General features: G+C 63.6%; 1 protein-coding gene across 3 annotated transcripts in view; it reads left to right on the top strand.

Moving 5' to 3' along the window:
- Nucleotides 1-19,848, top strand: part of NKD1 (NKD inhibitor of WNT signaling pathway 1) — a 59,896-nt gene that overhangs the window by 25,412 nt on the left and 14,636 nt on the right. For 2 of the 3 annotated variants that reach the window (XM_036441004.2, XM_045582881.1), the window contains 7 exons: nt 3,712-3,790; nt 12,003-12,109; nt 14,641-14,736; nt 14,973-15,120; nt 15,493-15,577; nt 16,299-16,426; nt 16,879-17,731. In XM_036441004.2, coding sequence (XP_036296897.1) covers nt 3,712-3,790; nt 12,003-12,109; nt 14,641-14,736; nt 14,973-15,120; nt 15,493-15,577; nt 16,299-16,426; nt 16,879-17,450 — 1,215 coding nt within the window. In that variant the 3' untranslated portion in view covers nt 17,451-17,731. Of the gene's footprint in view, nt 1-3,711; nt 3,791-12,002; nt 12,110-14,640; nt 14,737-14,972; nt 15,121-15,492; nt 15,578-16,298; nt 16,427-16,878; nt 17,732-19,848 lie in introns of those variants that run through there. The other variant, XR_006741887.1, reaches the window with a different exon arrangement.

Genomic DNA, 19,848 nt, shown 5'->3' with positions numbered 1-19,848 from the left:
CCCCGGCCCGCCCGCCCCGCACAGCCTGCCTGGCGCTGGCTCCTCCAGCTCCGAAGTCCCGGCAGCTGGAGGGTTCTGGGTGACGCCAACCCGGCCCCTTCCCTTTGGCGCTGGCCGGTCTCCTCCGCGCCCAGCGATCACATTCTGGAATCGGGTGCTGGGAGCCTCAAGCGCCGTCTCTCCCTCCTCACCAGCTGCTGCCCCCTACAGCCCCTTCCCCACCCCTTCCCACCTGCTGGACTCTTCACAGCGCCTGGCTCCCCGAGCGTGACCCACAGGACCCGGCGTGGGGGATGGTGGGCGGCTCTCGTGTTTTAATCCCCACCCAAGGGCGTTTCCGCCGATTTTTTTTTTTTTTTTTTGAGAGAGAGAGAGAGAGAGTGGAGGGGAGGGAGGAGGAGGAGGAGAGAGAGAGAAACATCGATGGGTTGCCTCCTGCACGTGCCCGGGCCTGGGCGAGGGATGGAACCTGCAATCCAGATACGTGTCCGTGACCAGGAATCGAACCCGGGACCCTTCAGTGCTCAGGCCGGAGCTCCGGCCACACTGGCCAGGGCATGTGTTATTATTATTTTTAAAAACCCACTAGGACCTCACACACCTACGGTTTCACCCATCTTATTGCTTATGGCAAGAGTTTTATTTTAGAGAGAAAGAGAGAGAGAGAAAGAGAGAGACCCCACGGTGGCAGCCCAGACGGGACCCAGCTCTGGGGCGAGGGGGAGTTGGGAGGAGGGTGTGTGGCTGCCGCCTGCTAGCTGGGGGATGCCCCGGAAGCAGAATCTGCTGGCTGGGCTGCCTGTGGCCCCAGGGCGGGAGCCCTTCCTGCTAAGCTCTGCCGTCCACCCCCACCCAGGCCCACACACATCCAGGCAGACCCTGGAGTCCAGAGAACAAGTGGGGTGCACCCCCGGGTGCGGGAGGCTCCCCAGGACCAGCGGCTGCTCTGCGTGGAGGGGAGCGGGGAGAGCTCGGGAGGGGCGGGGCGGGGGGGAGAGCCTGCCAGGAATGTCCTGGGGCGGCTCCAGGGCCGACTGCTCAGCGGGAAGGGAAGGGAAGGGAAGGGAAGGGTTTCAGGGTGGCCGGTCCGGCCTGCAGCCTCCGCTCCCCGCTGGCCGGCCCAGCCCTGCGCATTCCTGGGGCCTCCGAGCTGAGCTGGCCCCGTTCTGCGGGCACCCGGAGTTTCCTTTGAAACCCGGGCACCGACATCTGGTAGCTCTTAGCGCGCAGAGAGGCTGACAGAGCGCCGGGGGCGGGCGGGGGAGCCGTGCGCTCCGGAGGACGGAGCCAGCCGCGGAGACAAAGGGGAAGGAGCCGGCTGAACTCCAGCCCGCTCCCCGAGGCCGCTTTGATGTGGTTCCCGTCCCCCGAGGCCTTATAAGGCATCGTGCCTGCGCTGTGGGCCGGCCTGGTGCTGGCTGCACACCCCGAGACCAGCCAAGGAGCTGGCCTCTCTCTCCCTGGGGCCCCGGGCGGGCCGAGGGGGGCAGTGCTGGGGTTCGGGAGGGAGGCAGGTCTGGGCCCTGTGGCCCGAGAGGCCCCCAAGCACGGCCACTGCGGGGGAGGCAGCCAAGCACCAGGCTGGGGGGGTGGGGGCAGAGGGTCTGGGGGCCCAGGGGGTCTGGGGATCCAAGAGGCTTCTGATGAGAACGTGGAGCAGAGGCTGGGTTCACCGTCCTGGCGGCCAGAGGGGAGCAGGCCTGGCACCAGCGATGGGGGGCTGGGCAGGGGATGGCTTCCTGTAGGGCAGGGGGCGTGCGGGGGTGGGGGGTGGGGGTGAAGGGGGTGGGCGCTGGACCCAGACGGCCTGCCTTCTCTCCTGGCTCTGACACCAGCTGAGTGACTGTCTCACAGGCGCCTTCGGCCGGGCCGGGAGCCGCCGTGCGTCCAGGTGCCCCCGAGGACAGTCCCGGCTCCTGGAGGGAGTGCTGCCCGTGGCCAGCCTCCGGCGGAGGGAGGCGGCATCGCCCAGGGAGGGCGTGAAAGATCGGCCCCGCTCGGCTGAGGGCCTGCCCCTGAGCGAGTCCCCGTCCTGTCACCAGCTCCCGCTCCCCTGTCCGTCCGGCTCCGTGAACACAGACAGACAGTCCACACGCCCAGGACATGGTCGGGGGTTCGGCCATGGCGGCCGGAGGGAGGGAAGCCCTCCTGGGCCAGGAGGCAGGGCTGGTGCTGAGCCAATGCCACCTCCCAGCCACCTTTAGGGAAGAGAAGGCAGGGCCCCGGGTGATGTGAAAGAAGAAAAGGGAAACAGACCCTAAAATGCGAGCTGTGTCCCCCCTCCCAACAACAGCAGACAGGAGAGGGGCCCCGGCTGAGCCCAGTGGATAAGACGGAGGGACCCCGAAAAGTGATTTTAAACTTTTGTTCATCGAGAGGAGAACTGGTCTGTCTTTCTTTTTTTCTTAAAAAATAGATATATTTTATTGATTTTTTACAGAGAAGAAGAGAGAGGGACAGAGAGTTAAAAACATCGATGAGAGAGAAACATCGATCAGCTGCCTCTTGCACACTCCCTACTGGGGATGTGCCCTCAACCAAGGTACAGATCCTTGACCCTAATCGAACCTGGGACCCTTGCGTCGGCAGGCTGACGCTCTATCCACTGAGCCAGACCGGCCAGGGCAGCACTGGTGTTTCTGTTAAGCATCCGAGAGCAGGACTTTCCCCTGACTTTCTCGGAGAGGGTGCTTTCCTGTTCATTTTGTTTCTCAGGAGGGAGGCTGGGCTCGGCTTCTCGCTTGTTGCTCTGCGGGTGCAGAGCTCGGCCTGTGCCCTGGTGGGCGCCAGGAGCGGTGAGGCCGTGTAATCCCCCCCAAAACTCACTGCTCCCGGCCAGGGTTTCTCAAAGGGGGCCCCACGGCCTGCTCCTGAGGAATAAACCCCGGGGTCTGACAGGGTCGAGGGATGCCGCGCGAGGGCCACGTGACGTGGTTGTCCACGGTGACTGTTGCCATAGTGAATCCTGCAGGAAGGGACCTGGTTTCACTTTGTTTAGAATCATCTTTTTTGATCCCAGAACTCCTCTTGGCAGAGCACCAGTAAGTACAGAAGACAGTGTGACAGCTCGTCTTAGCCTTTGATCTGGAGTCGTCCTGCTGGGCGGGGGCAGAGACGTGGCCTCTGTGGGCATCCCCATGGGGCAGAGGTGGGGTGTGGATATCCCCAGCCTTGGCCCAGCCTGAGGACAGACCACGCTCCTGGCCAACCCGACAGCCCGGAGGGGCAGCCCGACCAGCTGAGAAAACGTATCCCCTACACAGCAGTGTGAGGGTCAACCTAAAAAAAAAAATATATATATATATATATATATTGTATACACACACACACACACACACACACACACACACTTTTATTGATGTTAGAGAGGAAGGGAGAGGGAGAGAGAAACATCCGTGATGAGAGAGAGTCATGGACCGGCTGCCTCCTGCCCGCCCCCCACTGGGGATGGAGCCCACAACCCGGGCCTGTGCCCTGACCCGGAATCGAACTGAGACCTCCTGGTTCCTAGGTCGACACTCAACCCCTGAGCCACACCGGCCGGGCTGATGGTCAGCTTTTCAGGTGGACGGGCCTGCCCCATTGGCCCGCATTCCCATCGACAATGGGGGGGGGGCGTCTTCCTCGCCACCAGGCAGGCACACGCTCACGACGATGCCAGGTGCCACCTGACCCCGGGCGCCCTTCACACCCTGTCTTCCCTTCCCCCAGGAGCTGGTGGGCGAGGTTTTCAGAGAGATACTCAGCGAGGAGGAGGAGGAGGAGGAGGAGGAAGACTTCCGACTGGAAGGTACCGGCTCCATCGCTTTCTTCCTCCAGTGGGTGGGGTGGAGGGGGTGGGCCATCTGGTCTACCACACGCCCTGCACACCCTCCAGAACTCCGGGGTCCGGGGGGAGGGCAGGGCTCCCGGGGGAGGGCTGGGGAGCACGAGGGAAGTGTGGCTCCCACAGTGCAGGCCCCGAGGGGAGCAGGGCCACGGGGGTCCCCGGCCTGGCCGTGTGTGCGCTGTGGGGCTCGGATGGGCTGTTTGGCCTCAGCTGCTCCGTAGGGAGTGAGTGTAGTGGCTCCTCATGCCCCCCCCATCACCCTCCATCACCCAGCATCAGGCATGCCGGGAGTGCTCCCTCCCGGAGCTTCTCTGATCCCCATTCTCCACTCGTCCACTCCCCTGGAGCACACACATGTGGCCTCTCCCTCCCCACCCCACCCCCATCTCACCTCCCTCCTCTCGGCTGTCACGCCTCCTCTCTTGGAGGGGAAGCCTGCGTGGAAGACAGAATAGGACCCTGAGGAGGGTTTGGACCGGGTTGTTCTGGTCAGGCTGTTCGGCCCCTTCCTGCAGACAAAGGCTCACACAGGAGCCCGGGCCAGAAGGCGGTTAGAGCAGAAACACGCCACGTGCCACAGACGGCTGGTGATCCTGTATGGGACACCCGTCCCTGTGCATACGTGCAGATGCCTCGTGTGTGCTGCCGAGGAGCTAGAGGCCGAGACACAGGAGCAGCCGCTCCGGGCACAGGAGGAGGAGCCTCGGGCGGGGCGGGGCGGGGGGGTGGGGAGAATGGCGCAGGGGACCGTAGCGCTGGCTGTGACCGACGCCGTAACTTTTACAAGAATGCCGTCCACATTCCTGTGACACGCAGGGCGGAGGACGGCATTGAACAGGGGACACAGAAGTCAGTCCAGCCGTGCAAGAGGCTGCTCTGGCTGGGCCCTGTGCGGGCTGTGGCTCCCGGGCGCCCACCCCCGGGCGGGGGCCGGGCTGTGGCCGCAGGAGGCAGGTGCTGCGGTGTCTGGCCGCCGGGAGGCACCCACCTGGCCGGGGCGGGTGGGGGCGGGTGGGGGTGGGAGCGGTGGGTGTCCCCCGCGTGCCGGCCCGGAGGGAGGCGCGTGGAGTCCTGAATCTCCTCTTTGTCTTCCCGTTGGCCAAGCTCACGGCAGCTTGGCGGCCGGAGGGCTGTGCAGGGAGGAGGAAAGGCCGTCTGAGGCAGGAGATAAAAGGAGCCTTTAGCCGTCCCGGGAGAGGCGGGCGTTCGCTCCCGCGTTGTCTGTGAAGCCGGCCCTAATCCCGCGTCTTAGCGGCCGTAAGCGGCCAGCTGGGAGCACGCGGGAGGGGAGATTAAGGCCGGGCTGGGGCTGGGGGCATGGCGGGCTGCAGCTCCCTTTGAACTGCAGGGAGAACAAAGTCAACATCAAATGTCCGAGCCCGGCCGGTGGGGTCTGGCGGGCGGCACGGGGGCTCAGGGGAGTGGGGCCCTCCCTCGGCTGACCGGCTGACCCTGCCCCGGGTGCGAGGCCAGGGAGAGGTCAGCCCCACGCCTCCCTCCAGCACCTGCCGGACTTCCCAGCCTCGCCGGGGGCGGGGGACAAGGATGGAGGGTGCAGCCTGGCGCCAGTGGCCTGTGGTCTGAGGTGCTAAGGGGGAAGGGGGTGGGGGCCTGTGCAGAGAGTGAGGCCCTTGGCGTGCAAGCTCGAAGGACAGCCTGCTTTGGAGAAGGTGCCCCCTGCGTGGGAGCTGTGCTGGTGCGTGTTGTTTTGGGGGTCCATCTTCCTTTCTCTTTTTGGTTAATCCTCACCTGACGATATTTTCCCCATTGATTTTTAGAGAGCGGGGAAGAGGGCGGGGAGAAAGAGAGGGAGGAGATAGACACGGATGGGTTGCCTCCCACACGCACCCCAACCGGGACTGGGGATCAAACCTGCAACCCAGGCACGAGCCCTGGGTCAGGAACCGAGGACAGGACTCCGGCCTCGGGGTCCTCATTTGGGTGCCGACTGGGCGCCTGCAGAGGGTGGGGGCCCGGGAGCTGAGGCAGAGAGGCGCCCCCCGCTGTCTCCTGCGGAGGGGGCAGGTGGGCGGGCGCTGGCTCCTCTCCCTCCGCTCAGAGCCGTCGACCGCTGCGCCCCGCAGGCCTGGAGGCCCCGCTCAGCCCCACGGCGGCTCCACTCCGGTCTCCCCTTCAGGCAGCGCGGCCCGCGCGGCGGAGATGGCGGGTGTCACGTCCCCGGGTGCACAGGAGGGGGGGCGCTCCCGGCTTCAGGGGCTCGGGGTGAGGTTTTAAATCTGAATTTCATCCCAGCTTTCAGCTCGGGCGGGGGTGGGGAAGGGTGGGCGGGATGTGGTATTTGTAACCCAAAGAAGGCGTTCCCTCTCTCTCTCTCTCTCTCTCTCTCTCTCTCTCTCTCTCTCTCTCTCTCTCTCTCTCTCTCCTCCCTGCCCCAGCACGTCCCCCTCCCGCCCCAAACACATGTCCCTTCCCAGTCCGATCTCAGTGTCACAGCCAGAGGCCACACACCTGATGCTGCGGGGAGAGAAAGAGGCCGGAGAGCGTTTGTGGGGAGGGCTTCTCTCCGCCTTTTTTCTTTCAAAAAAAAAAAAAAGTTTCTACTGATTTCAGAGAGAGCGGAAGGGAGAAGGGGAGAGCAACATTCATGAGGAGAGAGAATCATGGATCTCATGGACCGGCTGCCTCCTGCACGCCCCCTGCTGGGGATCGAGCCTGCAACGCGGGCCTGTGCCCCGCCTGGGAATCAAACCCTGACTTCCTGGGTCATACCTAGGTCGGCGCTCAGCCCCTGAGCAAGACTGGCTGGGGTCGAGTTTGCTTTTTTTTTTTTTTTTTTTAATATATTTTATTGATTTTTTTTACAGAGAGGAAGGGAGAGGGATAGAGAGCTAGAAACATCGATGGGAAAGAAACATCGACCAGCTGCCTCCTGCACATCCCCTACTGGGGATGTGCCCACAACCAAGGCACATGCCCTTGACCGGAATCGAACCCGGGACCCCTCAGTCTGCAGGCCGATGCTCTATCCACTGAGCCACACTGGCTGGGCTCGAGTTTGCTTCTTAAGATCTGTCTCCCCTTTGGTCAAACGTGAGCAGCCACACACCCTGCGTGGCGTTAGCGAGAGGAGCCGGTGTGATGGCGTGGCCCTGGATTGCGAGAGGACACAGCCCTCGGCCGGGCGGATCTGGGCGTCTCCGGGACCCCGCTCCCCGGGGGAGAGCCTCCCGCCCAGCACGCGAGAAACCGTTTGGCCCGGAATGCGCACGCGATACCTTTCTCCTTTTACACACAGCAGATTAGCCGCCTCATTATATTTGGCACCGGCTAATATTAAACTCATCTGCCTCCCCTCCGACAGCTGCTGCGGGGGGCTGGGGCGGTCCGGCCCGGGATGGAGGTATTTGTGGCAGATCATCTGCGCGAGGACCATTAAAAAGGTCGAGTGTGCGGAGTCCGGCGAGGAGGCCCGGCCGGTGCGACCTCTGACGTGGGGCTGGCTGAGCGCACGCCGGGCTCCTGGGCCGCAGAGGGGCCTGCCGCGCCTCGGGGTGCCCTGGCCACTTCCGGTCTTTGTTGGGGCTCACGTCGTCACTGCCCCGTGTTCTCATTTGCGGCTTCTTCCAAAGTTCTGGATTGTGTCACAGTAACGGCCGTTGCTGTACCATTCAGGTCTAGATTTAAAATATTGTATAGAGGTACTAAAGGCTCGGTGCATGGATTCGTGCACCATGGGGTCCCTCTCGTCCTGGCCTGCCGGGATCCGGCAGAAACATGCTCTTTGACATCCCCCAAGGGGCCCCAGATCGTGAGAGGACACAGGCCACGCTGAGGAACCCCACTGGTACACGATTGGAGCCGGGGAGGGACAGTGGGAGGGCTCCAGGGCGTGTCAGGCTGGTCTCACCCAGTCCCGATCGGCCAGACCCTAGCAGCAAGCTAAGCTACCTGTTGGAGCACTGCCCTCTGGTGCTCAGTGCTCGGCACAGTGACTGATCTAATGAATGGTCGGACACTTAGCATATTAGGCTTTTATTACACAGGATATTTTTATTGATTTCAGGGCGGAAGGGAGAGGGAGAGAGAATCATTGATGGACTGCCTCCTGCACGCTCTCTACTGGGGATGGAGCCTGCAACCCAGGCCTGTGCCCTGACCGGGAATCGAACAAACTGACCTCCTGGTGTATGGATCGACGCTCAACCCCTGGGCCACGCCGGCTGGGCAGGGTCTGGATTTTAGCCTACGTGCAGGATTCCCCTCACTCCCTTTCCCATGCCAGTTCCAGGCTCGGTCAGGCCAGGCTGTGTGGTGTGCTTGCTGTGTGGCCTTCCCCGTGTCCGCCTGGGCATTTGGTGCAGTGAGCACACCGTGGTGGTGGTGGTGGTGGTGGGGGTGGTGCTGGTGGTGGTGGTGGTGGTGGTGGTGGACTGTCTGCTCTGGGCCCGTATGGCCCGTGCCGTCCACGTGGGCAGCCCAGGGCCCGTGGCCAGCAGCCGCAGCCCTGCAGACACTTTGGACGTGGCTGTCCCCTGCGAAGCCACCAGAAGACCGGAGCCAAGACCGTACGGGATCGAGTGCTGGACGGGATGAGTTTATTTACTTGCTTTTAAATACATTTTTTATTGATTTTAGAGAGGAAGGGCGAGAGAGAGAGAGAGAGAGAGAGAGGGAGAGAGAGAGAGAGGAACATCCATGATGAGAGAAAAATCACTGATTGGCTACTTAGGATTGCGCCCGAAACCCGGGCTTGTGTCCTGACCGGGAATCGAACAGACTGTGACCTCCTAGTTCTCAGGCCGGCGCTCCCCACTGAGTCACGCCGGCCCAGCTCGCTGGGCTGTTTGGACAGCATCCCGCTGGGGACAAATAGCGTTTGTGCAGATCGGGAGAAGGGGCCCTCCCTCCTCTCGACACCTTTCACCGTCTGTCCAGGAATGTCCCACACCGTCCGCAGATGGGTGCCGCCAGCACGGGCACGCACCACCCGGAGCTGTACCCGCACGGCCTGCTGGGCACAGCCAGGCTCCCAGGGACCCCACAAGGCTCTGTCCCCGCGGCTGGCGAGGGAGGACGAGCCTGCTGAGGAGGGTGGGGTGGGGCAGAGCCGTTTCCTCTCACAGCCGTCCTCCCGCCCTGCTGCTGGGTGGTGCCAGCTGTCAGCACCTCGGGCTGGGTCGGCCGTGCCATCCTGCTCCCCGGTCGCCGCTGTGCCAGGGCAAACAGTTCCCGGAAAGTGGCGTGGCTCTCCGGCCTGCCGTCCCCCTCGAGCCGGGGCCTCCTTCCCCGGGGCCCGCGGGCGGGTGCAGGGACAGTGTTTACACCCGGCTCAGCCGCTCAGCCTAGCCATGTCCCTGTCCCTCCTCTCTGTCCCTGCGTCCCCGCCCTCTCCTCGCTCTCCGTCCTCCCGGCCCCTCCTCTCCTTAAACGGGGGGAGGGGCGAGGGAGGGGCCGCCTTTGATCTCAGCGGAGGAAAGAAGTCTGTTCTGTCCAGGCTTTTGGCGAACACAACAAACAGTGTTTAAAATTTAACTTTGCTTAATTAATTAGTAATTCTGTTTTAATGCTGTCTGATCTCCCTCCAAAAGGTATTCTGGAGCCCGAGAAAGGGAACATCAAAGGGAGCGGGTGAGGATGGTCAAGTAATGCATTTAATCTGGCAGTCGCCCGGGGTGGAGCAGTGCCAGGCGCGGGAGCGCGGGGCGGCATCGTCTGGTAAACACCGCGGCCCCTCTCCTCTCCTCTCCTCTCCTCAGTCAGCTCCTCTCCTCATGGCCCAGAGTGAGGAGGGACAGAGAGGAGGGATGGGGAGCCGTTTTGGAAGAAAAGGAGCTCCGCCCGGCCGGTGTTGCTCAGTGGTGAGCGTCGACCTATGAACCAGGAGATCATGGTTCAATTCCCAAGCAGGGCATATGTCCAGGTTGCAGGCTCGACGCCCTAGTGAGGGGCAGAGCAGGAGGCAGCCGATCCGTGATGCTTCTCTCTCATAGATGTTTCTCTCCCTCTCCTTTTCCCTCTCCCTCTCCCTTCCTCTCTCTGAGATCAATAAAAACATATTTAAAATATTTAGAAAAAGAAAAGGAGCCCTCACCACCGCTGCGCCAGACTCCTCTGAGCTGAGAGCGGGTTCGAGGGAGGCAGCACTGACATGTCTGTCCCTCCACGGCTGTGTGCGTGGTGGGCAGGTGTGCGTGCCCCAGGCTCCCCTGGGGCAGGGGAGTAGCAGGTGGGACCCAGCCTGCGCCCTGCAGGTCCCGGTACCCGGAGCAGCTGAAGGCTGCGCTCCCCTACAGCGCCGTCACAGACTTCTCTGCAGAGGGCGGGGGGGACGTTAGACTCCGTGGACCGGACTGTCTCTGTTGCAATGACTCCACTCTGCCATCCTGGAGGGAAGCAGCCATACACAACGTGTGTCCGCGCGACTGTGTCCCAATAAAACTTTATTTATGAAAACAGGAGGCGGCCAGGTTTTGGCTCACGGACGGGGGCGTAGCTTGCCAGTCCTGTTCTACGTCACCCAGGGGTTCTCCAGAGGGAAGAGAGAAGCTTTGTTTTCCTCCTCCTCTGACCCTTTTCTCCCCTTTCTGCCCACTTCCCCTCTTTCACATGAGCGGTGTCTCTGTGGCTGTGCCTTGCCATGGAGGCACGAGCAGACCCCCCTGCAGTTGTGCCCTCCAAGAGGTCATCTCTGGGAAAACAAGTCCCTGAGCTGAACAAGGAGGAGGGCGAGACAGAGAAGGGGCTCAGAGTCTGGTGCCAAAGCCCGTCTCCATTATGGTTTTGTCACTGAGGTTGGACCCTGGCAGCCTGTGGGAGGCACCACTCTCCCTTCTCCAGCCCACCCGCGAGCCAAGTGGTGGGTGGTGGGTGGATGGATGGTGGGTGGTGGGTGGATGATGGATGGATGAATGGTAGATGGATGATGGGTAGATGGATGGATGGTGGGTGGATGGTGGGTGGTGGGTGGATGATGGATGAATGGAAGGATGGATGGATGAATGGTACATGGATGATGGGTAGATGGATGGATGGTGGGTGGATGGCTAGATACAGAGGAAGGATGAATGGATGATAGATGGATGGATGGTTGGATAGTGGGTAGATGGATGGATGGTGGATGGATGGATGATAGATGAAGGATGGATGATGGTTAGATGGATGGTGGATGAGTGGATGGATAGCTAGATATGGATGGATGGATGGGTAGATGGGTGGGTGGGCGGAGGGTGATTTGTTCTGCCCGGGGATGGCTGGGGCGGGTGCTGGTTTGGCCTGGTTTGGTTCCAGAGGGTCCATGTGGTCGTAGAAGCATGACCCCTGAGTCCCGCCCTAACCCTGGCCTTGGTGTCTGCGAGGCTTTCACCGGTGGGTTCTCGGACACCTGCCTCCTCCAGCCATTGGATGGGGACGGTGAGAGGGTGAGAGGCCACCTTTGGTGGGGCAAAGGGGGCGCTGACTGTCCTTGTTCCGGGCCCCGGGCCCCTGGCCCCGGGCAGATAGCTCCCAGTCCTGCTCCCCTGTGTGCCCGGCTCCTGCTGGGAAGGGCCCCCTCCAGGGGCGACTGGCTGGCTTTCTGAGCCAGGATGGGGTGAGGCCCTGCTGACGGAGGACAAGCCAGGCCACCCCGGTCTTCAGAGAAGACGTGACGTGGGGCGGGTGGGAGTGACGCCCCCCTCCCAGGAGAGGAGAGGGGAGAGAGGTGGGGGGACCTGACGGAGGACAGCGGTTTCGGCTCGGAGGGGAGAGGGGGCTTCCCCGGTGGGAGCCGGGACAGAGCTTTCTTTTCTTGGGTTTTATCAAGTGGAACTTGAAAGGCACCATTGAACCTGAAGGTGGTTTTCTGATTACTTCCCTTTGAACTTGGAGTTCGGTCTCGATAAGCCTGGCCCCTCACATCTCCAGCCAGGACCTGCGCGCGGGGAACTGCCGCTTTGAAGACGGAGCTGGCCTTTGTCTCTCTTCTTCCTTTCCCTTCCCTCCTCCGCGGCCCCCACCCGCCCCCAGTGGTGTGTGTGGGGTTAGGGGGGCATAAAGGATGTTGCAGGCCGTGACACAGCCTGTCCCCGATGGGCAGAGGATGGGTGTGCCCTGGAGGGGCCCCTGGAGCCACTGGATAGCCCGGGGGCAGAGCAGCTTGGACTCCAGCAGGCGGGCCGGGGGCAGGGAGGCCCAGCACGAAGCCCCAGCTGCATCCTCCCTGCCTCCCCCGCAGTGGCCCTGCCCCCCGAGAAGACCAGCGGGCTGGCCAGTGGCGATGAGAAGAGGATGGAGAAGCCGAGCGAATCCTGTCCGGGCTCCAAGAAGCAGCTGAAGCTGGAGGTAAGTTTCCTTTCCGGGCGCTGGGCCTGGGGAGGGTGGTTTTCTCTCCTCCGTGGTGCGTCTCTAATTCTCCTCCTCCTCCTCCTCCCCCCCCTCCTTTTCCTCCTCCCCCTTCTCCTCCTCCTCCTCCTCCTCCTCCTCCTCCCCCTTCTCCTCCTCTTTCTCTTCCTTCTCCTCCTCCCCTTCCTCCTCCTCCCTCTCTTCCTCCTCCTTCTTCTTCCTCCTCCTCCTCCTCCTCCTCCTCCTCCATATTTTTTATTGATTTCAGAGAGGAAGGGAGAGAGAGAGAGAGAGAGAGAAACATCCATGATGAGAGAGAATCATGGATTGGCTGCCTCCCGCACGCTCCCTACTGGAGAGAGAGCCCGCAACCCAGGCACGTGCCCTTGACTGGAATTGAACCTGGGACCATTCAGTCTACAGGCCGATGCTCTATCTGCTGAGCCACACTGGCCAGGGCTCGGTGGTGCTTTTGGAGGAGGACGCTGAGGCTGGCCAGATGTGGAGGCCGCTCAGCTCCTCGTGGACAGGAGAGGGAAGGCCCGGGCCTGGACATCCTGTATCCTTGTGAGCCCGGGGATGTTTCTGGAGCGGGGCAGGCTGCCTGCAGGACTGTCCGTGTCCATGTGGGGCGCTCCCCTCAGAAGTCCAGGAGGAGGGGGTGGCAATAGCTGCCAACCTGTCTCTGAACCTCAAACCTGTGGAGCTAAGCAGAGGGCCAGGGAGAGGGAATCAGTTAGACTCTATGAGTGCATGCATGAGTGTGTGGGCACGCATGTGTGTGAACACATGTGCAAATACACGAGTGTGTATGAGTAGATGTGTATGTGGACACACATGTGTGAGAGCATGTATGCACACATGCACAGGTACGTATGCATATATATGTATGTGTATGCGCATGCATTTGTTAGCTTGCATGTGTGTGAGCATGTGCACATGTGTGTGTGTGTGTGAATAGGTGAGTGCGTGCCCATCTGAAGGTGTGTGTGTGTGTGCAGGTGTGTGCGTGCCTGTCTGTAGGTGTGTGTGTGTGTGTGTGTGTGTGCAGGTGTGTGCGTGCCCATCTGTAGGTGTGCGTGTGTGAGTGCCCGTGTGCGGGGTGAGTGCGGTGCCTCCTGAAGCACTTCCTCAGAGCGGAGCGGGCACTTGGCAGGCATCAGACGGACGTGCCACAACTGAGGGAAGCGTGGCTTTGAGCTCAGCGTGGCCGCGGAGCGGGGGAGCCGGCCTGCGCTGGAGGCTGGGGGCGCGGCGCTGGCCATGCTTTCTCTAGCGACCGGGCCGGTGCCTGCGCCTGGGGGGCCGAGCCGGCCGGGCAGGGCGTGGGCAGGGTGGTCCGGCCTCTCTGCCGGTTCTCACAGAACCTGTGGACCTTCAAGGCCCTTTCCCGACGCTCCTTCCCAGTCAGCCGTCCTTCCAGAACTCTCTGTGTCCAGCGGCCCGGGCACTGCCCGCCAGTGGCAGTGCTCACTGGACAGCTCTGTGTGCCAACCAGGTCCACACCGTCCCCAGCCCCCCAAAGCAGAGTGAGACCAGGGTCTGGATGACAGGGAGCAGGGAAGGAGGGGGCCAATGAAGGGAAAGGGGTGGCTCACAGCTAGGGCAGCGGAGGCTCAGTCCCGGGTGCCCTCAGACTTGTCCTCCGGAGGGCGTGGAGGCTGGGGTCCCCCGCACCCTTCGCCCCGCCCTGGGCATGCAGTCCCTGGCTTTTCCTCCCGGCTGCCCTCACTCAGAAGCCAGGGGCTGGAGGAGGGAGGTGGGACCTGCCCCCCCACAGCCACGATGAGCACCGAGGGTGGAGGGCAGGCCAGTGGCTGCTCCAACACGGCTGTGAGGGTGGCACCGCCGTTTTCTGTAACTCACACAGGGAAACTGAGGCTCGGGGAGACACGCCCTGGGGGAGGGCACACAGCGGTGGGGCCACACGGGCTGCTGCCTGAAGGACCTTTAGTTCTTTGTGCCCACCCTTTCCCTGCCTTCTGGCCAGGGGCCACCCCGGGAGCCGCAACACAGCTTCCCAAGTTACCATGCTCGTGTGTGTGTGTGTGTGTGTGTGTGTGTGTGTGTGCGCGCGCGCGTGCAGGTGTGTATGTGGCTATGTGCACACACATGCATGCATGTGTGTGTGATGCACACAGGTATAGGTGTGCACCGGTGCAGGTGTGAGCACACATGAGTGCACACAGGCGTACATGTGTACACACGTGTGGGCATACATGTGCATGCATGTGCAGGCATATGGGAAGGGTAGCTTCTAGCCCTCAGTCCACGCTAAGTCTTTCCAAGGCCACAGAGCCCCTCTCAGACCCTGCCCCGTGTGCCCTTAACCTGTGAGGTCCCGGAGCCCGTCTGACCCCCTGCGGGCATCTCTCCCAGCCAAACCGCCCACCGGCCTGGCCGCTCTCCCTGGCCAGCCGCATCCTGGTCCTTACTCTGCAGGGGGGTGGGGGCAGCCCTGAGCCTGGCCCCCCGGTGCTCCGGCCGCTGGGTGACTGCACCGCGTGCTGTCTGTCTCTCTGTCCGTCCAGGAGCTGCAGTGTGACGTGTCCGTGGAGGAGGACAGCCGGCAGGAGTGGACCTTCACCCTGTACGACTTCGACAACAATGGCAAGGTCACCCGGGAGGTGAGTGTGCCGCCTGCCCTCTGGCCCGGGGCACAGGGCACAGGCCCTGGGCCAGGCGACTCTGCCCGTGCCCTCCGCGAAGGCCGGGCGTGTGCCTCCAGGGGGACTGAGGCAGGAGGTGCAGGGAGCGGGGTGGTGGGAATGAGGCGAGGCGGGCGCTGAGCCCCGAGGCTGCTGGGGGGAGGCACGCCCCCCCTGCTTCAGACGGCGTGGTTTCCGCCTCCCCCCGCCCCCAGGACATCACCAGCCTGCTGCACACCATCTACGAGGTGGTCGACTCCTCCGTCAACCACTCCCCGGCGTCCAGCAAGACGCTGCGGGTGAAGCTCTCGGTGGCCCCCGACGGGAGCCTGGGCCGGAGGAGCCTCCTGCTCCAGCACCCCGGTGAGGGCGGGCGAGGGCGGCGGGCGCCGGGAGCTCCCCTGCCGGCAGGCGGGGCGGTGGGGCCCTCGAAGGGGTGGGGCTGGGATCCGGAAAGGGTTCCAGGTGGAGGGCTGGAGGGAGCACCGCAGGGCTGTGTGGCCGGCAGCCAGGGCGGAGGCTGTGTGTGCTGGGGTGGGAGGACGGGCCGTGGAGCCCAGCCCTGCAGTGCGGGGAGGCGCTGAGCAGGCGGGGCGGGGTCCCTGGGAGACCCCACTGTTTGGTCCTGGCTCGGAGAAGCCTGGCCATCGAGCCGTTGGGCAGCTGCGGGGCCGGCCCCGGAGCCGTGGGGGGCAGGACGGAGCTGCTCACCGGCTGGTCGGGGGTGGGACTCAGACCTGCAGAGCGCCAGGCCCCGAGCGGAGACCAAGCCGGCGGAGGAGCTGCGCAGCTGGGACAAGAGGCAGCGGGCCCCGCTCAGGTACGGCGGGCGGGGCGGGGCGGGGCGGGGTGGGGGGAGGCGGGCAGCCGGGCACCGGAGCACGGTACGCACCAGCTGTGTGCCCGCGTCTGAGGGGTCCCAGCAGGAGGCTTCCGTCTGCGCTCCCTCCAGGGGCAGCGGTTTCAGACGACAGGCTCACAACGTTTGATTTTTTTAAATAGCTGAGTCTTGCCCGGCCAGTGTGGCTCAGTGGTTGAACATCAACCTATGGGTCAGGAGGTCACGGTTCCATTCCCGGCCAGGGCACAGGCCCGAGTGTGGGGCAGCAGGAGGCAGCTGATCTATGACTCTCTCTCTCATCACGGATGTTTCTATCTCTCCCTCTCCCTTCCTCTCCGAAACCAATAAATTTTTTTAAAATAAAAAATAACTGAGTACAGGCCTACATCGCTTTATCCAAACGCTTCAGGCCATAGAGGGTTGGCATTTGGTGTCGGCTGCTTTGCAAAGGTGCTCACACTGACCCCTGACCCCTGCTCTGGGCCTGTTTTTGCCAGAAAGGCCAGGGCGGCCAGGCAGGGGTCTGTTTCCATGGACCGCTCCGTCCCTCCCACCGTCCCCGGGACCCAGAGGGAAGCAGCAAAGGGTCCGAAAGGCTTGGTCCGTGGCTTCCCAGGAGGCTGTGGGCCGCCCTCCCCTCGCCAGCGCCCCCCCGCCCCCACCCGCCAGCACCTGCCACTCACTCGCCTTCCTGTGACAGGTTCCAGGGGGACAGCCGCCTGGAGCAGCCCGGCTGCTACCACCCGTGCGTGGATGAGAACATTGAGAGGAGAAACCACTACTTAGACCTCGCTGGGATAGAGAACTACACGTCCCAGTTCGGGCCTGGTAAGGGGGCTGAGGGGGCGTGGTCTGGCTGAAAGGAGGCGTGGCCGGGATGAGGGGGCGTGGTCAGGCCGCAGGTGAGTCAGGTGGGTAGTGGTCACCATCCCCTCTGGGCTGGGGGAAGGCAGAGCTTGGATGGGTCAGGTTCAGGATGTTATTGGGGGCAGTGACATTAAAAACGTTAAAAAAAAAAAAAGTGATGCTGGCTGGTGTGGCTCCGTGGCTGAGCATTGACTCCTGAACAAAGAGGTCCCTGGTTCGGGTCCCGGTCAGGCACATGCCCGGGTTGGGGGTTCGATCCCCGATGGTGCAGGAGGCAGCCGATCCATGCTTCTCTGTCAAGAATAGCCGGCCTTGCACAGTCCTGGCGAACCAGGGCGGAGGTGATTTGTGGGGCGCGGTGCAGGGCTGCGCATAGTAGGTGCTCATGGAATACCTGTTGCCTTGGTCCCCAGGCTCCCCGTCCGTGGCCCAGAAGTCAGAACTGCCCCCCCGCGCCTCCAACCCGACGCGGTCCCGCTCCCATGAGCCAGAAGCCGTCCACGCCCCCCACCGGAAGCCCCCGGGCGCGGACCCCGGCCCGGCCCACGGCCCGGACGCCCCGCCCGCCAAGGCCCTGGAGGCCCAGCAGCGGCTCCGCGGCGCCCAGGATGGGAGCAGGCACTTTGTGAGGTCCCCCAAGGCCCAGGGCAGGAACGCGGGCGTGGGCCACGCGGCCAGGGGGCCCAGGGGCAAGCCGCCTCCGGGACCCGCCGTGCCCGCGGCGTCCCCGGCCGCCCACCCGGCCGCCGGCCCGGGCCTCCTCCCCGCCCCGGCGCCCCTCGGGCACCGGAAGCACCGGCACCGGGCCAGGGAGGGCCCCCCGGGGGGCCGGGCCCCGCAGGCCCCCGTCCGGGACCACGTGCGGGAGCCGCCCGCGCCGGCCGCGGTGGGCCATGACGGCCAGGCCGGCCAGGCGGTGCAGAGACACGAGCACCACCACCACCATGAGCACCACCACCACTACCACCACTTCTACCAGACCTAGGCCCGGCCCTGCCTCACCAGGGCCCTCCCCCCAGGCAGCCTTATCCTATTAATTATTGTTATCCCGACGGCTGTTGTTATTAATAATTATTGTTACTCCACTAATACCCGGCTCGCCTCCGTGCAGACGGCCCATGGACACACAGAACTAACCCTTATTTATACGCCGTGCGGACTGTGGGCCGGGGCGCCGCCCGGAGACGCCGGAGGCTCCCTCAGGTTCCAGCTGTGGTTTCTCGCAGGCCCACGCCCTTCCCAGCCCCCTGCCCCCCACCCCCGACCCCCCACTCCGCCCGGAGCCCCCCGGCCAGCGCCCTGCCGCGCCCCATGGCTCCCGGAGAGAGAGCACTGGGCCCGGCCCGGCTCCCGGAGCCCTCGAACTCTCCGAGAAGATACACAGCTGCTACCTCTTGGTTTATTCCGACGTCCTCCTGCCCTTCCTTCCCGGCGGTCACGTGCTCCCAGGACCTCCGAGGACAGCGGGCTCCGCGCGCCGTCCCAGCCGCTGTGTGTGTGTGTGTGTGTCCACCCAGAGGCCTCCGCTGCCCTTTCTGTGGGATCGTTCCCGAAGAGACACGTCTCTGCTCCCTCCTCCTCTCTCTCCTCTTCCTCCCCCTCCTCCCCCTCCCCCTCCTCCTCTCCCTCCTCCTCCTCCTCCTCCTCCTCCTCCTCTCCTCCTCCTCCTCCTTCTCCTCTCCTCCTCCTTCTCCTCCTCCTCCTCCTTCTCCTCCTCCTCCTCTCCTCCTCCTCCTCCTCTCCTCCTCCTCCTCCTCTCCTCCTCCTCCTCCCTCCCCCTCCTCCTCCTCCCCTCTCCTCCCCTCCTCCTCCTCCTCCTCCTCCTCTCCTCCTCCTCCTTCCTCCTCCTTCCTCCTCCTCTCTCCTCCTCCTCCTCCTCCTCCTCTCTTCCTCCTCCTCCTCCTCCTCCTCCTCCTCGTTCCCTTTCCTCCTCCTCCTCCTCTTCCTCATCCTCCTCCCTTTCCTCCTCCTCCTTCTCCTCCTCCTCCTCCTCCTCCTCCTCCTCCTCTTCCCTTTCCTCCTCCTCCTCCTCCTCCTCCTCCTCCTCCTCCTCCTCATCCTCCTCCCTTTCCTCCTCCTCCTCCTCCTCCTCATCTTCCTCCCTTCCTCCTCCTCCTCCTTCTCCTCCTCCTCTCCTCCTCATCCTCCTCCCTTTCCTCCTTCTCCTCCTCTCCTCCTCTCCTCCTCCTCCTCTCCTCCTCCTCCTCATCCTCCTCCCTTTCCTCCTCCTCCTCCTCCTCCTCCTCCTCCTCCTCCTCCTCCTCCTCCTCCTCCTCGCTTCTTCGGAAAGATACGCACACCGTTCAGACTGCCCTGAAACAGACTTCCGCTCTGGAACCCTCCGGGAGGGAGCCGGCCAGGCCGGGCCTCGGGGAGTCGCCGGCTGAGGGAAGACGTGGGAACCTCGAGGTCTGCCCTCCGCAGACATCCACGCGGCCGGCGGGTCCCTGCTGGCTCTCTGTACCCATAGCTAGACGCCGCCGTCCGTTCCGATGTATCTTTCCATAAATATACACTCTCAGGTACGCCCCCGTGTGCCCGCGTCCCTGCTTCCCCGGTCCACACCCTCCGCGCCCAGACACGGGGGCCGCATCCGATGCCAACAGCCGCTCGCCTGTCCTCGGCGTCCCTTATGTGGTCCGGGTCAGAGGTTTGGACAGGCCTGCTGGGGCGCGGGAGCAGCGAGGCGGGGCAGTGGCCGGAGCTGGCCCGGGGCGTGCTCCGAAGGGCCGGCCTTTGTCCGATGGAAGCCTGGAGGGGCCGCTCTCAGCCATCGGGTCACTCACAAGGCGCTCGCTGAGGAGAGTTTGAGAAAGGAGGGTGCCACCCAGTGCGGGCAAAGCTGGCAAGAGGGCAGGATGGAGGCCAGCACTGCGGCCACTCCCAGCCTGCAGGGGTTGGGGAAGGGGGTCCCCCTGAGGAGCAGTGAGCCATGCCGCCAGGGACCCTCCCTCTCCTGCCTGCCCTGCGTCCTGTCGTGCTGAAGCCATGGGGAGCTGGAGGGTGGGGGAGCTGCTGATGGGGTTCCCCTGCAGGCGCGAGGGCCGGGGGAGGGGTGAGGAGGGGGCCGGGGTCCTTCCAGGCGGAGCAGAGAGGGCAGAGTGAACCCAGCTGCCTGCCTGTCTGATGCTTGGTTGCTCAGCTGCCACCCCTTTTCCAGCTTCTGATTTGGGCTCCAGGGGGTTGGCAAGGAGTTCTTTTTGAAAATACTGGGCTTAGTTTTTGTCCCCAAGTGAACCGTGTGCGTGGGCATGGCTTAATACAGTTCATCCTCAGGACAACCCTCCGAGGAGCCAGCGAAGCGCGGGGAGCTGGAGCTCAGAGAGGTTGAGTGACTCACCTGAGGTCACACAGCAGGTGGCAGAGCTGGGGTCCTAGTCCTC

The sequence above is a fragment of the Pipistrellus kuhlii genome, unplaced genomic scaffold, assembly GCF_014108245.1.
Source record: "Pipistrellus kuhlii isolate mPipKuh1 unplaced genomic scaffold, mPipKuh1.p scaffold_m20_p_17, whole genome shotgun sequence".
Lineage (NCBI taxonomy): Eukaryota > Metazoa > Chordata > Mammalia > Chiroptera > Vespertilionidae > Pipistrellus > Pipistrellus kuhlii.
Note: the sequence above shows the minus strand (reverse complement) of the source record. Positions and strands in the feature narration are given on the sequence as shown.